The 19,990-nt window shown below is 39.6% G+C and overlaps 1 protein-coding gene across 1 annotated transcript in view; it reads left to right on the top strand.

The window, feature by feature from the left end:
* The window catches only part of LOC126182444 (splicing factor 3A subunit 3), an 81,459-nt gene that overhangs the window by 40,894 nt on the left and 20,575 nt on the right, over nucleotides 1-19,990 (top strand). Inside the window, exons 4-8 of the mRNA XM_049924850.1 lie at nucleotides 385-457; nucleotides 7,080-7,171; nucleotides 7,294-7,515; nucleotides 7,770-7,906; nucleotides 8,977-9,132. Of these exons, the coding sequence (XP_049780807.1) occupies nucleotides 385-457; nucleotides 7,080-7,171; nucleotides 7,294-7,515; nucleotides 7,770-7,906; nucleotides 8,977-9,132 (680 nt within the window). The remainder of the gene's footprint in view (nucleotides 1-384; nucleotides 458-7,079; nucleotides 7,172-7,293; nucleotides 7,516-7,769; nucleotides 7,907-8,976; nucleotides 9,133-19,990) is intronic.

Here is a 19,990-nt window from a genome sequence, read left to right as displayed (position 1 = left end):
TGTGCCTTGTCACAGTGGGATTATCCTGATACATCATGCAAATGCTTTTGCTGCTGTCACACTCCACACGCTGTATCCAAATGACAGTATGTGAACTGAAATAGCTGCAGTGAACCACAAATAAAAAATGACAATTGATAAATGAAATCATAGCAACCAGAATACCAAAATGCAAAACAAAATTGCTACAAACTTTTCCACCAACCTCATAGTTTGTATTTTATTATGGCTTGCCTGTGAGATAGTACCAAAAGCTAACAAATTATTAAATGCAACTTGGTCACTGCTTATTAAATGTTTTTATATTGCAGAGTGTAACAGTTTTGAAATGCTGTGCAATGGAAATTGTGAACAAGCTTTAATGTAATTTCTCTTCAATTTCAGATCAGTATCCCTATGTCTGTGGAATTTGAAGAACTGAATAAACTGCGCGAAAATCCCTCAGATGAACAAGCAAGTATGATAATACTATACTTTCATTTATTCTCAGCACAAGGTAACAGAACGTAGCCTGTTAAATAAGCCTGAAAACTTCGTACTTTGTATAAGTTGTCTTCTTCCTCAGATATCTGAAGACAAAAGTGTGTGTGACAAAATTCTGCTTAGATGCTATTTTTGATGAAAATAGTCATCAACTGTGATGGCATGTAAAACAGAAGACATAGACGGTATTCTTAGTTGTGTTAATCTTGTTACTTAAATATCAATCTGCTCTTTTTAAGCTTACCTCACAGTGTCTCTTACAGATTGTGATGCCGCATTTAACACAGTGCCTTGCTGACTGGGAAAGAAGTCACTGAATTTTACTTGTGGTTTGTGTGTCTTGTTTTACTCGGATCCATCCTGATTTTAAGAAAAATGATTTTTTTATGATTGTAAGACATAATGGATGAAAAAGTTATTTTCCTGTTTTATACAAAGTCTTTTTTTATGTATTGATCCAAAATAAAAAAAAAGTGCTGGCACCTGGATTGGAAAGAGAAGCAACTGTTAGATATTGCATTACTTTCTTGTTCAGCTTCTACAAATTATGGGGTTCCAGTTTATTGCTTTTCGTAGGATGCAGTTGGTAGTTGGTTCTTGGTCATAGTGGGCATCCGGTATTAACATTTAGAACAATAATGGAAATTCTTGGGTTGAGCAATACATAAAATAATGGAGTGAATGGTTGCCTGTAACTTATTCTATATTAACGTTTCTTCATCAGACCATTTCTCCAACTTCACTACTTGTTATTTTTGCTGTTTTTTGGTAATTGAATTTGTTTGCTTTAGCTGCAGTGTTACAGAATGTTACTATGTAAGACTCCTGTGAGTCTTTATCAAAATAAGAATTGCATTTATTGATGTAAACCATTTGTTTATCATCTAGTTTGTGTGGATTAAGACTCTCGGTTTACGTATTGTACGGACTACTGCCTCCAAAATGTAGCTGCATCTTATACTTGAAATTTGTATAAAAATAACCTGTATGCAGGTGTGTCTTGTACTCAAAATTAGTTTAAAAATGTCCAGTGTCTGATTTAAAATTCTCGCCAGTCTAGAAAATGGCCATATATTCACTTCTGCGGGGAACCAATCTCTATCTGACAACATTAGATTTAACTGGAAGCAGCAATGCACTGATGTGACGAACACGAGTTGCGGGGATTCACAAGCTTGCTAAAACCGTCTCCCTCCCACCCCGCCATCTCGTACCCAGAACACAGTCTAGCCTATGATGCGTAACTGCAATCTGTGGTGCCAATGAACTTGAATTGAAAGTGATTTGTGTTATTGATAACAGTACAATATTTTTGTTAGTAAATAAAAGGTATTAATATGGTGCAAGCTATAAATTGAAAATAATATCATATGCTGAAGAACATGGAAACAGAGCAGCTGAGCGGCATTTTGGCCCTCCACCAACAGAAAAAACCACTTGCATTTGGCAGGCTAGTAAAGGAGAAATGAAAAAAATGAGGAAGACTACATGTCCAAGTAGAAGACTGAATACAAAATGACCCGATCTAGAAGATGACTTATTGAAATGGATTCAGAGGCATTGTCAGAATGGCATTGGAATTAATACAGAAATGATTCAAATACGTGCTGGTAAGGCAGCGCTACAGTGAAACTTAACAGACTTTAGCGGTGGAGTTGGTTGGTGCTAAAGTTTTATGAAGTGTCACGGATGTAGCATGCGAGCCGAAACCAAAATATCTCAGAAAATGCCACCAAAGTATGAAGAGAGAATATTTCTTTTCATCACTGTATTGTTCGACATTGTAAGAAAATGAGTGTGGAACTAAGCCAGATATCGAATATGGACGAAACTCCTTTGACATTTGATATACCGAGTAACAGAACTAGTGCCATGAATTGTGCTAAAACTGTAACTATAAAAACAAGTGGACGTGAGAAAATGTGCTACACTGTTTCCTTCCATGTTGCGCTGACAGTACTAAGCTTAATCCAGTGACTATTTTCGAGCACAAAACAATGCCAAAACATTCGGAAATACTGCCAGGTATTGTTGTTCGCATGACAAGGGTTGGACAGACGAGACTGGTATGAAATTATGGATTATCAGTGTGGGAGAGAAGTAAAGTTGCTTTGTTGAAGAAGAATTCTCTTCTTGTGTTAGATCAATTTAGCAGTCACTTGAAAAATTCTGTGAAAGAGAAATTGAGACAGGGAAACACAGAGCTTGCTGTTATTCCGGGAGGAATTACTTCACAATTACAACCTCATAATATCTCGAGAAATAAACTGTTTAAAGTGTAAATGAGAGACGAATGGGACAAATGGATGATAGATGAAACCCAACATGAATTCACGCGAAGGAAACCAGTATGTGGGTGGATAAAACAGTCATGGTCTGGAGTGAGAGAAGACATTATTGTTAAATTTTTCAAGAAGTGTGGCGTAAGTAACACTCGATGGTAGTGAGTACCATTTTATATGTGGTGGTGGTGGTGGTGGTGGTGGTGATGAGGAAGGAGAAGAAAAGTTTAGATGGCGATTTTAAAGGTCAGTTTGGTTTTATCAACTAAGATTTTTTTAGTCTGGCTTTGCTATCTATTAATAAAATGGGAAAAGTGCTATTTAAAAGAAAAAATCTTAAAAATTAAGGTGCATTTTTTAGTGAGTGGCGTCTGTTAGTCTGTACAATATGGCAGTATACTTGTATAATCAGTGAACCTTGCAATTTTTGAGTTGTCTTGCCAAGTCATTGGAACAGGGTGTCTACACTCTGAGACAAGCAGGAAATCTGGGAAAAACCTGGGAATTTTTAGAATTCCTGGAATTTTTCATTGTTTTAGTCTTGAGTTAAATTTTTGTAGTTTTGACTGGTAAGAACTGCTAAACATCAAAATGCATCAAAGGCTTTAGGACGAAGACTATGGAATACTTCATAACAGCAAAGTGCTTCCGATGAGCATGACATCACAAATGTTTAAAGTTCATTTTAAGCAGTCGCTAGCTGATGCGCATGCGCAGTTGAGTTGCGTATGAGCAGTGCCTTCTCCCACTTCTGTCTACTGGAAGTGTGGGTGGCTGCACAAGTAGCAAGAAGCAGTCACACTACACAGAAAAATTTTTCTGGCACACCCAAGCTGCCAGACTCACATATACGCAGAGCAGTCTGGGTTTTAGAGGGGTGGGGGATAGTGACATGTTTGTATTTAGTGATTTTGCTGTTTCCTTATGTCCTGTTTCCTCTTCATTTACAGTTCACATGTAAAATGAAAACAAACGGATTTCTGTTGTCGGGAGCTATCAGATGAATTGAAATACATTCACATAATTATAGAAGGCTGTTATTAGTTTCAGTTTTCTGATTTTATTTTATTTCCACATTTTTGGTAGTCAAGCATTAATCACCTTGCACAGCAATGATGTTATTTTTGTTGGTTTGCTCAATAAATACGGCTTTTATTCATCTTTTCAACAGATGCAGTCAATTTATAAGAAATGAAATGTTTCATTCCACACTATTTGCTAGTTTCAGCTGTTCACTGAATTTCAAGTGCACTTATCTTCTGGGACGTATGGCATTATGCCATAATAAGGAATCAAATACGAGACAATATAGTACTTGTACTCCAAGAAGCGCACTGAAAAACTTAGTATCAGGTTGGGACCTACTTCATTGTGAATCTGGACATACAAATGTGTCCTTTAAGCTGAATTACGCATTTTAGTATGGTTTACAAAATTCCTATGCACTTGGAGTATCCTTTGGTGTCCAATTTCTTTTATGACTTCATGTAAGATCTCTTAATGCTGTATGTGTACAAACATACGGGTTTCCTACATCATCGTAGCTGCCCAGGCATAGTAACAGCTGTTTTCTGGTGCTCTCTGGCAGCTGCTGAAACAAAGCCATGTCTAAGAGGTTGTGGGAAAATATTGCAAATGGTTCTTTGAAAAGCGTTATTATTTTCAAAGGAAATTTTCGTTTACACAGGATGAACTATGTTATGTGTGAGAACGTGCAATGAATTTCTTAAAGCACAGGACGTTTGACACTCATTTGAAACTTAACACTTTCAGGACTAGTCGCTTAGAATAATTTCAAACCCAGAAGACCAGACATTAATGTCATTGTTTAAAATTTTACTGGCATATTTGTGTGATATATCTTAGAGTGTAAAACACTCTTAAAAAAAAAAAAAACCAATGTTATATTTGAAAGCTTAACTTTTTCTGTAGCTTATTAATCTTCAAGACCAATATTATATGTGAAACTTAGCTTTTCATGTAGCTACTCTATGTACATTTATTTAAACTATTAACTTTTCCTATTTGTGTGTACGTTACTTGACAGTGGTGTTGCTATTGGCTGACTACATCATGTATGTATCCTATGCTCTGAATATCTGCTGTCATTGGCTGACGAGATCACATGACATTAGCTATTACTGGGTTACAATAGCACATTGCGATCTCTATTTCAATTCTTCTGAAATTAACATGTTGTGTTTGGTGGGATTTGAATTTATACTTCCGTAAATATGCAGCATGTCGTAATACAAAAATATGCAGCATAAATGTTGCTGCATGTCAAAGATCTTTCCAAAACACATTCCTCTCTCCTCCCTTCCTTGCTGAGTTTAATTTTCTAAAATGCAGGAAAGTTCTAGTGCGTTTTTAACCAGGAGATCTTGGGGAAAAGTCCGGGATTTGTGTGTGTGTGTGTGTGTGTGTGTGTGTGTGTTGTGTGTGTGTGTGTGTGTGTGTGTGTTTTTCCGCTTATACACCCAGTGGAAAGTCAATTACATATGTTATAACAGGAGTGAATCTTGAACAGAACCTCATTGAACACTCTCGTTTTGCTCCATTCCGAGTTTAGTTTTATTCCTGCCGTGCATTTGGCCACTGTAACACCCTGCTTCCTATTATGAAGAGACTACTCTATCCATGCAAGAAAGTTGCCATTAGATGTAACATTTTAGATTCCCAAGCTGAATTGTACGCGCTACACAATCAAAGGCCTCGGCAACTCACAAAATTTGCTGTCAGGATATTTTCTGTTGTTTATTGCTGACAGGAATTAATTTCTGAGATAATATTTTTAGAACATATCTGAAAGGTAGGTAGATAGGTATATTGTGAAAAGAGTGTAATCATAGACTCCTTTCTTAGTTTTTTAATAGTGTGTGTGTTAGATGTAGTTTTCATCTCTTCATTTTATTGTGAGTCTAACGTCAGCGCATTTATGTTGATAATGAAAATTCCCTTTAAATTATAAATTCATTGCAAAGATGACTTAGGTAGGTCATATTGAGTCAGCACTAAAATTCAGTTATCTGCTAGAAACACCCTCATGCCCAGAATGATTACTGCTTTTTAGTGAGATAATTGACTTTTGGTGGTATAATCAATATTGAATGCAGTAAATCTTATACATTTGTATTGTTTGGTTATAAGTTGCTGGAATAATTGTTACCACTGTTTGGCAGCAATCACTGTACTCACAAACCTACTACACCAAACAAGAGTCCTTTTTCACTTTATATAACTTAAAAATATACATTGAAGAAAAAACATTAATGTAAAACTTTTTTATTTGGAATTTTCCGAAGATTTGCACAAAAACTTTCTATGTTGAGATTAACTATGAAAATTGGAAGTGATACTATTCATATTGCAGATGTAATAAATGGGAGCACGCGCGCCTGTGCACGCGCGCGCGCGCGCGCGCGCGCACACACACACACACACACACACACACACACACACACACACACACACACACACACGTTCACCAGAGCAATTTTTTCAGGAGGTGTTGCCCCACAGCTGTACAATCAGTTTCAGTCGCCTGGCCATCGTCACGTTCCTGTATACCAAATAAAATGATACAAAAGTAACATTACAGCCTTAAATTGTCATGGATCTGTTTACTGATGTAAATATTAACAAGAAGAAGAACAACAACAACAACACATAAATGTAAGGGAATGTCACATACTCACATTACAGTTTAAGCCTGTAATGCCACTTATGTGTTATTTTATTTGGTTTATAGGAACATGATGATGCTTAGATGACTGAAACTGTTGTAACGTGTGTAAATAATACCAGCAGCTCAAGACAGTACTATGACTTTTTCAAATCCTGCAATTTGTTACATAAAGGAAAACTAGGTATGGTACCTTACTCAGTTTTTTAAAACGTTGTGACAAGTTAACTGGTGTGCAGATAGGCGCATCTTATCATGGACCAACTCATAGCTTCATTTATCACATTTCCTCTTTATGCATTTCTCGTTTTTGGCTTTTGGCCATCAAACTTGAGTGCTGTCAATAGAAAACATCGTCTTGGTCGACATTGTTTATAAAATGCTAGTAGCATCACCTCTGTCCATATCCAGCTTTCTGAAAAAAAAAAAAGAGTAGAATAAAATAAAACATTTGGCTTCCTTAAAATAAGTATTCATTTTTTGTTGAATACTATTTTGAATTGTAAAAATTTTTATTTTCTGCTTAATGTGAAAAATAAGTTTGTTGTTTTACCTAATATGGTGATTGCTATTCCTTTTTCCAAATGTCCTTCGCAGATTTAATACATTTCTCATGACTTACTTCACAGACATGGTTGAGTTTACGGATGAAGAAGGTTATGGAAAATATCTTGACCTCCATGAATGCTATGAGAAGTACGTCAATCTTAAGGGTATAGAGGTAAGTGTGCAATTTTTCATAAGTTGTTTCATGATGAACCATGATTTTTGTATTTTATGGCTGTCTGATGATATACAGCTAATGTAAGAAATGGATTTTTATAATTAAGATTTATGTTTTAGAAAGTGGACTACATAACGTACCTGACTACATTTGACCATCTTTTTGACATACCAAAAGATAGAAAAAATTCAGAGTATAGAAAGTACTTGGAATCATTGCTTGACTACCTCCATGACTATATTCAGCGAATTAAGCCATTGCTGGACATAAATGCTGAGATGGAAAATGTGCAGAAGCAATTTAATGCACAATGGGAAGCTGGAACCTTCCCTGGTTGGCCGGTAAGTCACTTCTTCAACAAACAAAACCGACTGTTTATTGAAAATATGAATACAACAAAATAAAATATATTAATGAAAGAAAAATGAATAAAATGTGTATCTCATACTCTTTCCTTTAAAAAATGTTTTGATATTATTCTTGATATGATAAGGGTACGGTTTTTATGACCATACATTTACTAATCTTTTTCATTCGACTGTAAATCAAAATTCATTCACCTCTTTTTAAAAATAGTCCTTCTCTTTGCTTTCAGAAAGAAACTGGAAGCGCTCTTACTCATGTTGGAGCTCATCTTGATCTCTCGGCTTTCTCATCCTGGGAAGAACTGGCTTCTCTAGGTTTGGATCGACTCAAATCTGCACTTATGGCTCTTGGCCTGAAATGTGGAGGGTAAATATGCAACCATACTTGTTTGATAAAAAGTCAATTTTTTTTTTTTTTTGTCCAGTTCACAATATGCAATCTTTGTCTTAATATTATGCCACATTGTAACGCAGTATAAAAGCTTTTGATTCAAGACAGGAAAGATTCAAAGCAAAACCAAGAAAAAAAAAAATGTGCAGGTTGCATACCCCATGACTGATTAAATATTTTAGTCTGCTATCTGCCATTGACAGTTTCATTCATGTAGTACTACATATTTCCTCTGATTTTTTACCATTTTCAAGTTTTGTCACAATGAAATGGAGGTTTAAATTTCATACCAATGTACATAACTGAATTTTCTGTTATTTAAGGCAAATACTTTGTGGTTGTGTGCATTGACAGTGATGATGTGCCTTCCAGTTCTAAAATGAACAACCTGTGCTCTGTTATTTGGCTTGAACACCAATGATGTACACACATTTTTCATACTATTTTCAAAGTGTTTCTCTTTATTTGCATATTTTACTCTCAAAATTTAACAATTACTTTCATGTCATTTTGGAATTTATTATATGTTTAATGCAAGCCAGAAGAATGTCTTTTGTGAAATCACATTCTCCTGTCTTCCTCCTGCAGCTGCCATATTTTGGGATGCTCCTTTTTAAATAAATTACTATTTTTCAGAAATATTAGAAGGTGGGTTGTCTCTGTTTCTTCGTGTTATCAGATGCCGGAGCAGTTGAAGTTAGAAAAAATACGTATTTTAGTCTCTAGTCGCAGTTCTTTTATTTGGCCTACTGGTTGCTGGTTTGGGTACACCATATCATACTCACATCTTCCCCTGGCATGCAGTATTTGACACACCTGCTTGGGAAGCAGCATGGCACCTGCATGCCAGAGGCTTGTCTGAGGATGGTCCTATGTACTGAAACCAGTCAGCAGTAGGCAAAATAAAAGATGGCATCTATAGACTGAAACATATATTTTTTCTGTTTGTGTTTTCTGCTGCACCAAGTGACCTTATGTTGGGAATACGTAATTTAAACAGTTTCTATATTAATAAATATTTATGTATTTTCTTGTACTTTTCACAGAACACTTGAAGAAAGGGCCCAGAGACTGTTCAGCACTAAAGGGAAAAAGTCATTAGATCCCAATTTGCTAGCCAAGAACAAACCAGGTAAAGCTGGTCGTGGCAAAGAAAGTGAAAGGCAGAGAGATATTGCTGCATTAGAAGCACAAGTTTACAGGTAATTTAATTATTTTATGTCTTATAATGTACTTTACTGTTCTGGAACAAAATATGTGCTAGAATCATATTACAATCCATTTTCATTGTGTTCTGTTGGTCACTATTTTTATATCACTTCCCTTCCTCTGTGGCTGTCAAATTGTGTAAAAATATTAATTTGTATTGTATAAAATACAATTATATTTATGTTCACTTGTTTGTATGTTTGCTTTGTAATGTGTTTAAACCCAAAAATAATACCCATTATAGTAAAATAATCCAACAACCAAACTGATACTTCATATATCTCGTGAATTGCTGTTATATTTAACTTTTTTCCTCTATTTATTTTTTTCATTTTATTAGGATAATAACAAAAAGTGCACAAGGTAGTTTGGACGTAATGCACTTTATACACTGCAAAAAACACAAATACAACATTTCTATATAGTTAATGTTGATGTAGTGCAAGTCTTTGTGATTGATTGTATATGCAGATTACATAAAATTAAATGCAATAAGCAGATATGAGGACTATCCGGAAAATAACTTCTACTAGGCCATAAATAAATACTGCCATAGGCAAAAATATATATTGGAAATTTTTGAAAACTGAACCTTTGTATTGCTTGTCTGCATAATTGCCATTCAAATTTAAGCATTTGTCTTATCTGCTGACAAGTCAACTTATTCCCACTTCATAAAATTCTGACAGCATCTTGCACTTAGTCTTAGTCTAAGTGTTCAGAGTGGAGCACTATTTCTTGTGCATGAAGGGGTGGAAACCCTTGGAACAAAGCCTCTACTGTAGGATGGGTGTTCACAAATGTCCCATTTGAACTGGTGTAACAGTTCTTGTGGTTGTCGAGCATTGTGTTACCAAGCATTGTGTTACCAAGCATTGTTGTGCTGTAAAAAGAAACCAATAGCCAAGATAACCAGGCCAATTGTTTTGAATGTCTACTCTGTGTTTTTTTAATATTTCACAGTAGACTTCAGGATTGATTTGATTCTACATTCCGTAAAATCAACAAACAAGGTTCCTGGAGTGCCCCAAAAATTGCTAGCCATAACTTCTCTGACTGACTGGGTTTGGCCTTGGTTCTGTTCGGAAGAACTTTATCTTCTGTATTGTAACAAATAAGAAAGCACAAAGAAGCAATCGTCTGTTGAGTGTTGTGGTTCTCAAAAAGCGATTCAGAACTCAACGAACACAGAACTAGTGGCTCTCAACTAGTTTAGTCATGATCACTTACAGAATGCTCTGGAAATCTGAATAAAGCAGTTGATACATTATGGAACACAAGTTTTCATAAATTTTTATGTCAGTTTCAGTTCCAGTTGTTGCTGATTACAGACAGGCAGCAAATGCTATTGGCGTCAGCGTCATTCACATTCATCTGTCCACTCTTTAGAGCGGGAAATCTGTGAAAAAAGCAGGAATGTTTTTCGTCTGGGAAAAACTTGGAAATTTTTTAGCATTCTGGGAATTTTTTATTGTTCTAGTTTTCAGTTGAGTTTCTGTATTTTGACTTGCAAAGACTGATACTCTAACAAATAATTTTACTTGTGCCTTTTGTTGCAGAATAATACTGTAGCAATAAAACATAAACAAGAGAATAACACCAATTTAAGATTTAAGTTGCAAAGAAAATGTACCATTTACAACAAAAATACACAGTGTGCACACAAGTGTATGCCGACAGCAAAATGTGTCAAGGGCTTTAGGAAGAGGACTATGCAATACTTCGTAACAGCAAACTGCTTTTGATGTGTGTGATTTCACAACTTTTTACATTTCTAAAAGGTCATGGGGAAATATTGTGAGTCGTTTGAGAAGCATCATTTTCAAAGTCAATTTTCTTTCATGCAAGATGAATTAAGTGTGAGAACATGAGATGGATTTCTTACATAACTGAGCATTTGACTTTCATTCAAAAGTTAGCACTTTGAGAACCAGCCACTTAGAAAAATTTCAGTCCCAGAAGAGCAGCCATTTATACCATGATTTAAAGTTTTATTGGCACTTTTGTGTTTGGTGCATAAAGGTAATACATTGTAAAAAGGCCAAGCTTCAAGGTAACTTTCTACACTGCTGTATAAAATTTGTAGCATTAAAAGGATTGATAAGTTTTACACCTCCGAAGGAAAGTATATTGTATCTTGCATGGAAAAAACATACTTTCATCTGGAGTATAGTGTATTTTCACCTGGGAATTTTTTTTTTAAACCAGGAAATGTGGGAAATAATCTGAAGATTGTTTTCCTTGTCCATGTATGTAGCGTGCTCTTAGACAAATTACACTATTGTAAAAAAATGAAAGGCCTACAGCTGTCCTTATGATATTATTTGTTATGTAGCTACCAGATTGGGCACTTCAATGCTCCATCTCCAGAAGGGGTTGTCATGATCCATTTGTATGCTGCATGAGTGGCCAACATAACTGGTTTACACAGACTATCTGTAAGTTTGCTGTCAGAACTCCAACCGTCAATTGGCAGTTGATGGTTGGAGTGCTGGCATCACAGTTGCAGATAGTCCGCGTAAACCAATTATGTTGGCCACTGATGCAGCATATATATGGATCGTGATAACCACTTCGGCATTGACTAAGGTCTGAAGATAGCGCATTGAAGTGCTGAAACTGGTAGCTACATAATAAATTAGATCATAAGGATGGCTGTAGGCGTTTTATTTTCTTACAGTAGTGAATGGCCGTGGCCCCAAGACTTCGTCAAAAGGATGGACATACAAAAAAAATTACACTATTGATGCATAGCAACTTCACTCATCACATTCGGGCTATATAAAATGCAAATTTCATGATGAATGTCAACAGCTCCTGGATTTTATGCCACTGATTTCACATTTGATGAAATTTTCCATTACAACACTACTATAGTCACATGGAAAAATAATGTAGCATTCTCGCTGTCACAGCTCTAAGCACAGTGATGTTCTCCACAAGTCAGTATAGAAACTATTCTATTTCCTTCCCATTCTACCTGGAAATTGGCTTACTTTCTGGGCATCCCCAATGTATAACAATAGAATAAATGTCGGGAACTATATTGTATAACGTAGTTGCAAATTCAATGAAAAGTGTGACAGTTTCTCAAAAAGGAGAATATACCGCAGATATACAAATCATAGCTGTCTTATTTAACCTAAGAGAAATGGCAGTCATTATTGTAAATTATTGTTATAGGTGAAGTATTGAGGAAACTTAGGTTTTACATGTTCTGAAATAACATTGAGCATTGTATTTCACATCTGATTTTTTTTCTGAGGACAGTATTGCTAATTGAATTTCAACCTTGTTTGCCAAAACCATCAGAAACACAATATATTGTTATGTTGTCTGCAGAAACTTATTTCTAGTTTTATTTTCCTTAATTATTTTGTCGTTTTTTATTATTTACACTGTGTTTCTTAATTTTTTTATTATTTGCAGTGTTTTTTCATAAGAAAGTCACTGATGTGAAACTTCCGGGCTAATTAAAACCGTATGCTGGAAAGTGACTTGAAGTTTGAAAAGTAAGAAAGAGGTACAAATAGGAGTAAAGCTGTAAGGATGAACCATGATTCATACCTGGATAGCTCATTCCATCGAAAATTTGATTGTGTAAGGCAAACGTTCCAGGTTAAAGTCCCAGTCCTGCACATAGTTTTAATCTTTCAGAAGGTTTTGATATTCGTTGTGGTGTCTCATTTCCTGTTTTCATCATTACATGTTACTCGAATAGACACTTGAAGAATCTTTGTTCTACATTGAAAGGGAGATCGAGATAAAATTTGAGATTTATTTGGGTTTATAATGTGGAATAGATGTTACAGTTCCTAAGTGACAGGTAGCAACCACTAAACAAAATTGCCACTCCTTGAACAGTCATCACCACCAGCTAACAAAACTTTATCTGTTGAGGTTGCTTTGGCTGTTGGTATCTGCCATTTTGGCACTTTTTCATTTCCTGTGTACAACTGTGTGTGTTAATCACTGTAACTGTGTTGACATTAGTGATGTAATAGTGAAGCATTTGGAGATACATGGGAAGCAGATGTCACGTGTTTCTACAATTAAAATTATAGCTCATATGCACTGCTCTAAAAATAAAGTGTAATAAATTTACTGATAATTAAGAATTTTGATGGACATGAGTGTTTCATTATTCTGCTGTTCAGGCATTTATGCCCAGGCTTACAAAGTAACTAACTTGTTTGAAGTATTTGTCCACCAAAACACTGTCTCCTGACATGATAGGTGTTGTTTCTTTTATTTCCATTTAATCATAATCATATTTCTTGTTGGATTGTGACCAGAAAACATGGTGGTGCACCTTGCTTACTAATAAAAACATTAACAAAGGTGAGAAAATCAGCAAGTGCTAGTCTTTGTTGCTCCATAGTATTCTGTAAGAAGGTTTTGATGCATTTCAGTGATGAAAAACAGTGTTCTTCTTCTGAATGTGACCATGGTAATTATAATTATTCTTTCAACAGTTTCACAAGTTCATTCAGTGTATCAGAAATATTATAACCTGCTATGCAGTCTAGCAAGCACAGAGCTGCACACATACTTTTGAAACCTTCTCTTCCATAAAAAAGAGAGCTCCGTTCAAAGTTTCTTTGCTTCCAAAAAAGAATAACATTCAGTACCAGCTCTGAAAGAAGTTTCTGGAAAGCTGGAAGATTTAATGGTGAATTTCTTTGTAGAATGAGAGAGGCTGCAGCTAAGTGTTCTCTAAACTTGAATCTTTCTTTCACCCTGGAACGTACATCATCACATATGTCTTTTGCCTTCCATAGTAGATAACATTTCAATTCTCCATCTTCTGTTCTCACTCTTTTGTGATGCTTATGCAATTATGTTGAATTTTTCATTTACACGTTCTCTGAAGTTTGTCATCTCGTGCTCAAAACCTGTCAACTAATTTTATGCAGAAGTTGGGTCAGTATCCTTTTCTGTAGGTGATTATACAAAATATCCATGTGGATCATAATATTATGAAAAAACGAGAGCCATAAAATGAACCCTTCATCCTCAAAATAGTTACTAAGCTGCAGGCTTGCAGGGTGGTATTTTCATCACATATCCCCATTGGTTATATTATTCATGCACTTGATAATATCTTCCCTATATTCAAAAACAGTATTGACACTCTTTGACTGGAAATGTAAAAGAATAAGCACAGAACTTGGCAGCTGTTTTCATAATTGTTGTAACCTTTAAATCACTAATAAATTGCGTGGATATACAACGTAGAAACAATAGTGGGTTTCATGCTACCAACTCCGTATCTGTCACTCAACTGCCGGGCCGTGACATGCGGCCGGCGCCGTTCAGAGCTAGGTGGCGCTCCCGCGCTCAGCCGAGCTGCGGAGCGCCTCTATCGCCGTGTTTGCGTACTGACGTAGCGGCACTTTTAAATCTCGTGGCACTGTCACAACACTTTTCCCCCCTTGAAAAAAAAAACTCTCTCCCTTCCTTGGAGACACGGACAGTGCGGAGACATCCATGGCCTCTTGGGAGACCCCGAGAAGATCCCGCGGAGAAACATGAGAATATGGTCGAAAATGTCCAGGACGGAAGCTTGTGCGTGGAACGTGCCTCCTGGACGAGATGATGGGTGAAAACTCCGGAGCAGCATCCGTAGATGTCGTGGACCTGGGGGTGTGCTCCAGCGAGATGGGTCCCGGAGAAGGCGGCGTCGCGACTGGGGCCGGTTCCGGCGTACTCGGAAGCAGCAGCGACGTTGGCTGCAGCGACACGCACGGGAGATCGGCAACAGCGACAGGACTGGCTTCTCGGGCTGGTGGAGGCGAAAGAAGGGGCGGTGGCACCGGCGTGGCCACCACTCGTGGGTGCATCTGGTCATAATGGCGAACAACCATGCCGTCGTCTGTACGTATTTCACAAAGCCGGCGGCCGCGAAGAGCCTTGACCGCCCCTGGAATCCATTTAGGGCGAGATCCATACCCTCGTGCCCACACGTCGGCGCCCACCGAGTATTTTCCCGCACTAGGGGACACAGTACTAGGCCTGACAGGGTGAAGCAGGTGCAGTAGAGTGTGCGGTTGGCGGCCATGCAAGAGTTCAGCAGGGCTGCGATCACCCAGAGGCGTGAAGCGATAAGAACTCAGAAATTGCAACAGAGCGTCATCAGTAGAAAAATCAGTAAGGAATTTTTTCATCTGGCTTTTGAAAGTGCGGACAAGGCGCTCGACCTCCCCATTCGATTGGGGATGGAAGGGCGGTGCTGTAACATGATGAATCCCTTGTCCAGTACAAAAATCACGAAAGGCCTGCGAAAAGAACTGAGGGCCGTTGTCCGTGACAATCGTGGATGTAAGACCTTCTAGCGCAAAGATTTTGGACAAAGCCAGCGTCGTCGCCGCAGTGGTGGGCGACAGACATCGAACAACAAACGGAAACTTCGAGAAGGCGTCAATCAACAGTAGCCAATAAGTGTCGAGGAAGGGGCTGGCAAAGTCAGCGTGCACCCGTTCCCATGGCTGCGCCGGATCAGGCCACGGAGAGGGCATTGTACGGGGTGCAGCCAGTTGTTGAGCACACTGACCACACGCAGCGACCATGTGGGTGATGTCCGAATCGATACCAGGCCAATAAACATGCCTGCGGGCCAGGGACTTAGTCCGAGAAATCCCCCAATGGCCTTCATGCAATAGTTTGAGAACATCTTAGCGAAGAGAAGCTGGCACCACGGCCCGTGGAGATGCGCCATCCGTGGCCAGAAGAACAACACCCTCACGAACAGACAGACGAAGGCGCAAGGCATGGTAGTTGCGAAGGGGATCCGATGCCCGGCTCTTGGTTCTGTCCGGCCAACCCCGTTGAACAAAACCGATCACCTGACGCAGGACCGGGTCCCGCGCAGTAGCCGACGCGACCTGCGAACCTGTAAGCGGAAAACCCTCGACCGCACGACGTTCTTCCTCATCAATGTGGAAACAGAGTAGTTCATCTCGATCGAAAACCGGGTCGGGGCCCATCGGCTAACGCGACAACGCGTCAGCGTTGGCGTGCTGGGCCGTGGGGCGATATTGAATCTCATAGTGAAAACGAGACAAGTATAAGGCCCAACGTTGCAGGCGGTGAGCTGCCTTATCCGGAAGCAACGCCGAGGGACTGAACAGAGAGACCAGCGGCTTGTGGTCGGTGATGAGGTGAAACTTAGAACCATAAAAAAAAACGCTGAACTTTTTTAGAGCATGAATGATAGCGAGCGCCTGCTTTTCGATTTGAGAGTAACGCCGTTGGGCATCGTTGAGGGTCTTGGAAGCATAGGCGATGGGTCGTTCCGACCCATCCTCATACCGATGGGTGAGAACAGCTCTAGGCCATACTGTGACGCGTCAGTCGCCAGAACCAAGTGCTGACCCGGACGGAATGTGGCAAGACAAGGTGCCGACTGCAAATGAGCCTTCAGGCGGACATAAGCCTGCTCACACTCGTCGGACCAACAGAAAGGAACGTTTTTGCGTAACAGCTGATGCAGAGGATGAGCCACCGCCGCCGCGGATGGAATGAATTTGTGATAATAAGCAATCTTGCCTAGAAAGGCCTGAAGTTCTTTGACCGTAGACGGCCGGGGTAGAGCGGTAATGGCCGCAACGTGCTAAAGTAGAGGACGTATACCCTCACGGGACAAGTGGAAACCAAGATACACAATGGAGGGTTGGAAGAACTGTGACTTGTCCAGATTGCACTTCAACCCAGCCGAATGCAGAACCCAAAATAATGAACACAAATTGCGAAGGTGCTCCTCAGTGGAGGCCCCCGTGACAACAATGTCATCCAGGTAGTTGATGCAGCCAAGAACGGAAGCAGTGAGCTGTTCCAAAAACCGCTGAAAAATGGCTGGCGCGCTAGCGACACCAAATGGTAACCGCTGGTACTGATACAACCCTCAAGGAGTGTTGATGACGAGAAATTCCTTGGAAGACGCATCCAACGGCAACTGATGGTACTCCTCCGATAAGTCAAGTTTGGAGAAAAACTGGCCCCCAGCGAGCTTGGTAAATAACTCCTCAGGACGGGGAAGAGGATAAGTGTCAATGAGGCTCCGAGCGTTGACAGTTGCTTTAAAATCGCCACACAATCGCAGACTCCCGTTTGGTTTAGAAACCACCTTGATTGGCGATGCCCATTCGCTGGAGGTAACAGGAAGGAGAATCCCTGAAGCTGTTAACCTGTCTATCTCAGCCTTGACAGGTGCATGCAACGCCATCGGAATAGGGTGTGCCCAGAAAAACTTAGGACGAGCTGTAGGTTTAAGAGTAATGTGGGCTTCAAAATCCTTGGCACGACCCAGACCAGCAGAGAAAACGGACGAGAATTCAGAACACAATCCATCCAGCTGTTGATACGGAATATCCTCAGATATGAGGTGCACATCATCATCAATGGAGAACCCAAACAACTGAAAGGCATCATAACCGAACAGATTTTCAGTGCCCGCATGATCCACCACATAAAACGTGAGGGGCCGAACAACAGACTTGTAGGCAGTGGAAGCATCAAACTGGCCAACGATAGGAATTTTCTGTTTATTATAAGTTCTCAGATTTCGCGTAACTGGAGACAAGGGAGGGGAGCCCAACTCCAAATACGTGCGAGAATTAATGAGAGTTACTGCAGAGCCATTGTCCACTTGCATGTGAATGCCTTTATCCAGAACACGAACAGTAACAAACAACTTATTTGTTTGAGAAAGCACACATTAAACATCCATGTCCGATGCCTCGTCCTCGTCGGCAGGAACTTTAGGGGACTGACACACTGAAGCAATGTGGCCAATGTGAATTACACGTGGCCCAACGTTTTGGAGACGCGGCCCTGTCATGCTGTACGAAACAATGTGGGCAAGAAGGAAGTGCGGAACGGACCTGCTTCTGTGGCTGCTGTTTTCGCTGCGAGTGTGGCGGCCCAACGCGACGTTGTTGACGTGAGTGAACCGCCGCCACATCGTCGGTCCCCTGGGAAACAGGCAAATTGTCCATGTCGAAAGTGGACTGTATAGCGCCTACATCAGACCACGCGTCTATTTGCGCACCAGCAGCTTGAGACACTTCAAAAGATTGAGCGATGCTTAGAACTTCCGACAACGACGGGTTTGGCAGTTGTAAGGCACGTTGCCGAACTTCTTTATCAGGAGCAAGCCGTAGAATAGCATCCCTAACCATTGAATCAGCATAAGACTCATGATGAGTGTCCGTGACAAACTGACATTTCCTACTCAGACCGTGTAGTTCCGCCGCCCAAGCCCGGTAAGATTGATGGGGCTGTTTACGACACCGGTAGAACGCCACGCGGGCGGCAACGACATGGGTGTTTTTTCGGTAATAGTTAGACAATAAGTCACACATTTATTGGAAGGACAGAGAGGCAGGTTCCCGCAGAGGGGCTAACTGAGATAGCACCTGATAGATCCGTGGGGAAATCCAAGATAGAAATAACGACTTACACATAGGAGCGTCGACAACGCCGAAAGCTAAGAAGTGTTGCCGTAAACGCTTCTCATAATCCTCCCAGTCTTCAGCGGCCTCGTCGTAAGGAGGGAACGGAGGCGGAGAAGAGGAAGACAGACGATGAGTAAGCGACGTCGACAACACCTGAATAGCAGCTGTCAGCTGTGTTTGTTGTTCAATGAGCGCTTGCAGAAGCTGTTCCATGTCTGCCCAGACACGAACGCACAATTCCCCAACGCTGGAAAAAAATTATCCCATCCTCGTCGCCAATAAGTGTTGTAACCTTTAAATCACTAATAAATTGCGTGGATATACAACGTAGAAACAATAGTGGGTTTCATGCTACCAACTCCGTATCTGTCACTCAACTGCCGTGCCGTGACATGTGGCCGGCGCCGTTCATAGGTAGGTGGCGCTCCCGCACTCAGCCGAGCTGCGGAGCGCCTCTGTCACCGTGTTTGCGTACTGACATAGCGGCACTTTTAAATCTCGTGGCACTGTCACAACAATAATCATACCTGCCAAGTTGTCCAGTTTTCCCAGAAGATTTTTGGATTTTGGGGTAGTCTTTCAGTTTTCCGGATGAACATCGTTTTTTTTCCGGATTTTCAACTCCAGAGATTTTTCCTGCTCACTGTATTCATATCGCATTTCAGTTTTGACTTTCGATAATAGCTGCTATTCTGAGATGCGAGTGTTTGAAATTTGATGGAAAGTCGACCGACAATATTATTGTGTGATTTAGTGTTTTCGTGATGAGTTCAACTAAGAAATGATATCATCAGTCTTTTAGGGATTCATATTCTGCTGAATTTCTGTGTATTATGCTATCATGGAAAGATGAAACATTCGTGTTCTGTTCCATGTGTTTGTGTGATATAAACATTGCATACGGGGGAAGAATTGAATTAATAAATCATATTAAATCCATTAAACACGTCTCCAATACGAAAATAAAGGATAGCAGCAGGAAAATTGATTCATTTTGCAGGTTGATGGCTCTGCTACTGTTGAGAGTGAGAACTTGACAGATGATTCCAAATGGGCTCGCTTGATGAGCATTCGTGTTCCTAAGTACGATAGGTTATCCAGGCTAATGCTTTCCATTTTGAATTTACTGCACAGCAGTGCTGAGTGTGAGCGGGTGTTTGGCTTGATGAAGAAGAATCACAGTCAGTTTAGGTCCTCTGTGTCAAATGAAACTGTGAGATCCATTTCTGTTTTGAAAACAAGAATCAGTGGTCCATGCTACATGAATAGTTTTCCTTCAGAATTTCTAAGAAAGCGAAGAAAGGATATTAGTACTATCTAGAAAACAAAGGCTGCATCACTTGTTTTGTCAGCTGTTACAGAAACAAACTCTGCACCCTTAATTTCTTTTCAAATT

Source organism: Schistocerca cancellata, chromosome 1 (assembly GCF_023864275.1).
Source record: "Schistocerca cancellata isolate TAMUIC-IGC-003103 chromosome 1, iqSchCanc2.1, whole genome shotgun sequence".
Taxonomy (NCBI): Eukaryota; Metazoa; Arthropoda; class Insecta; order Orthoptera; family Acrididae; genus Schistocerca; species Schistocerca cancellata.
This window is presented reverse-complemented; position numbering and strand designations above follow the sequence as displayed.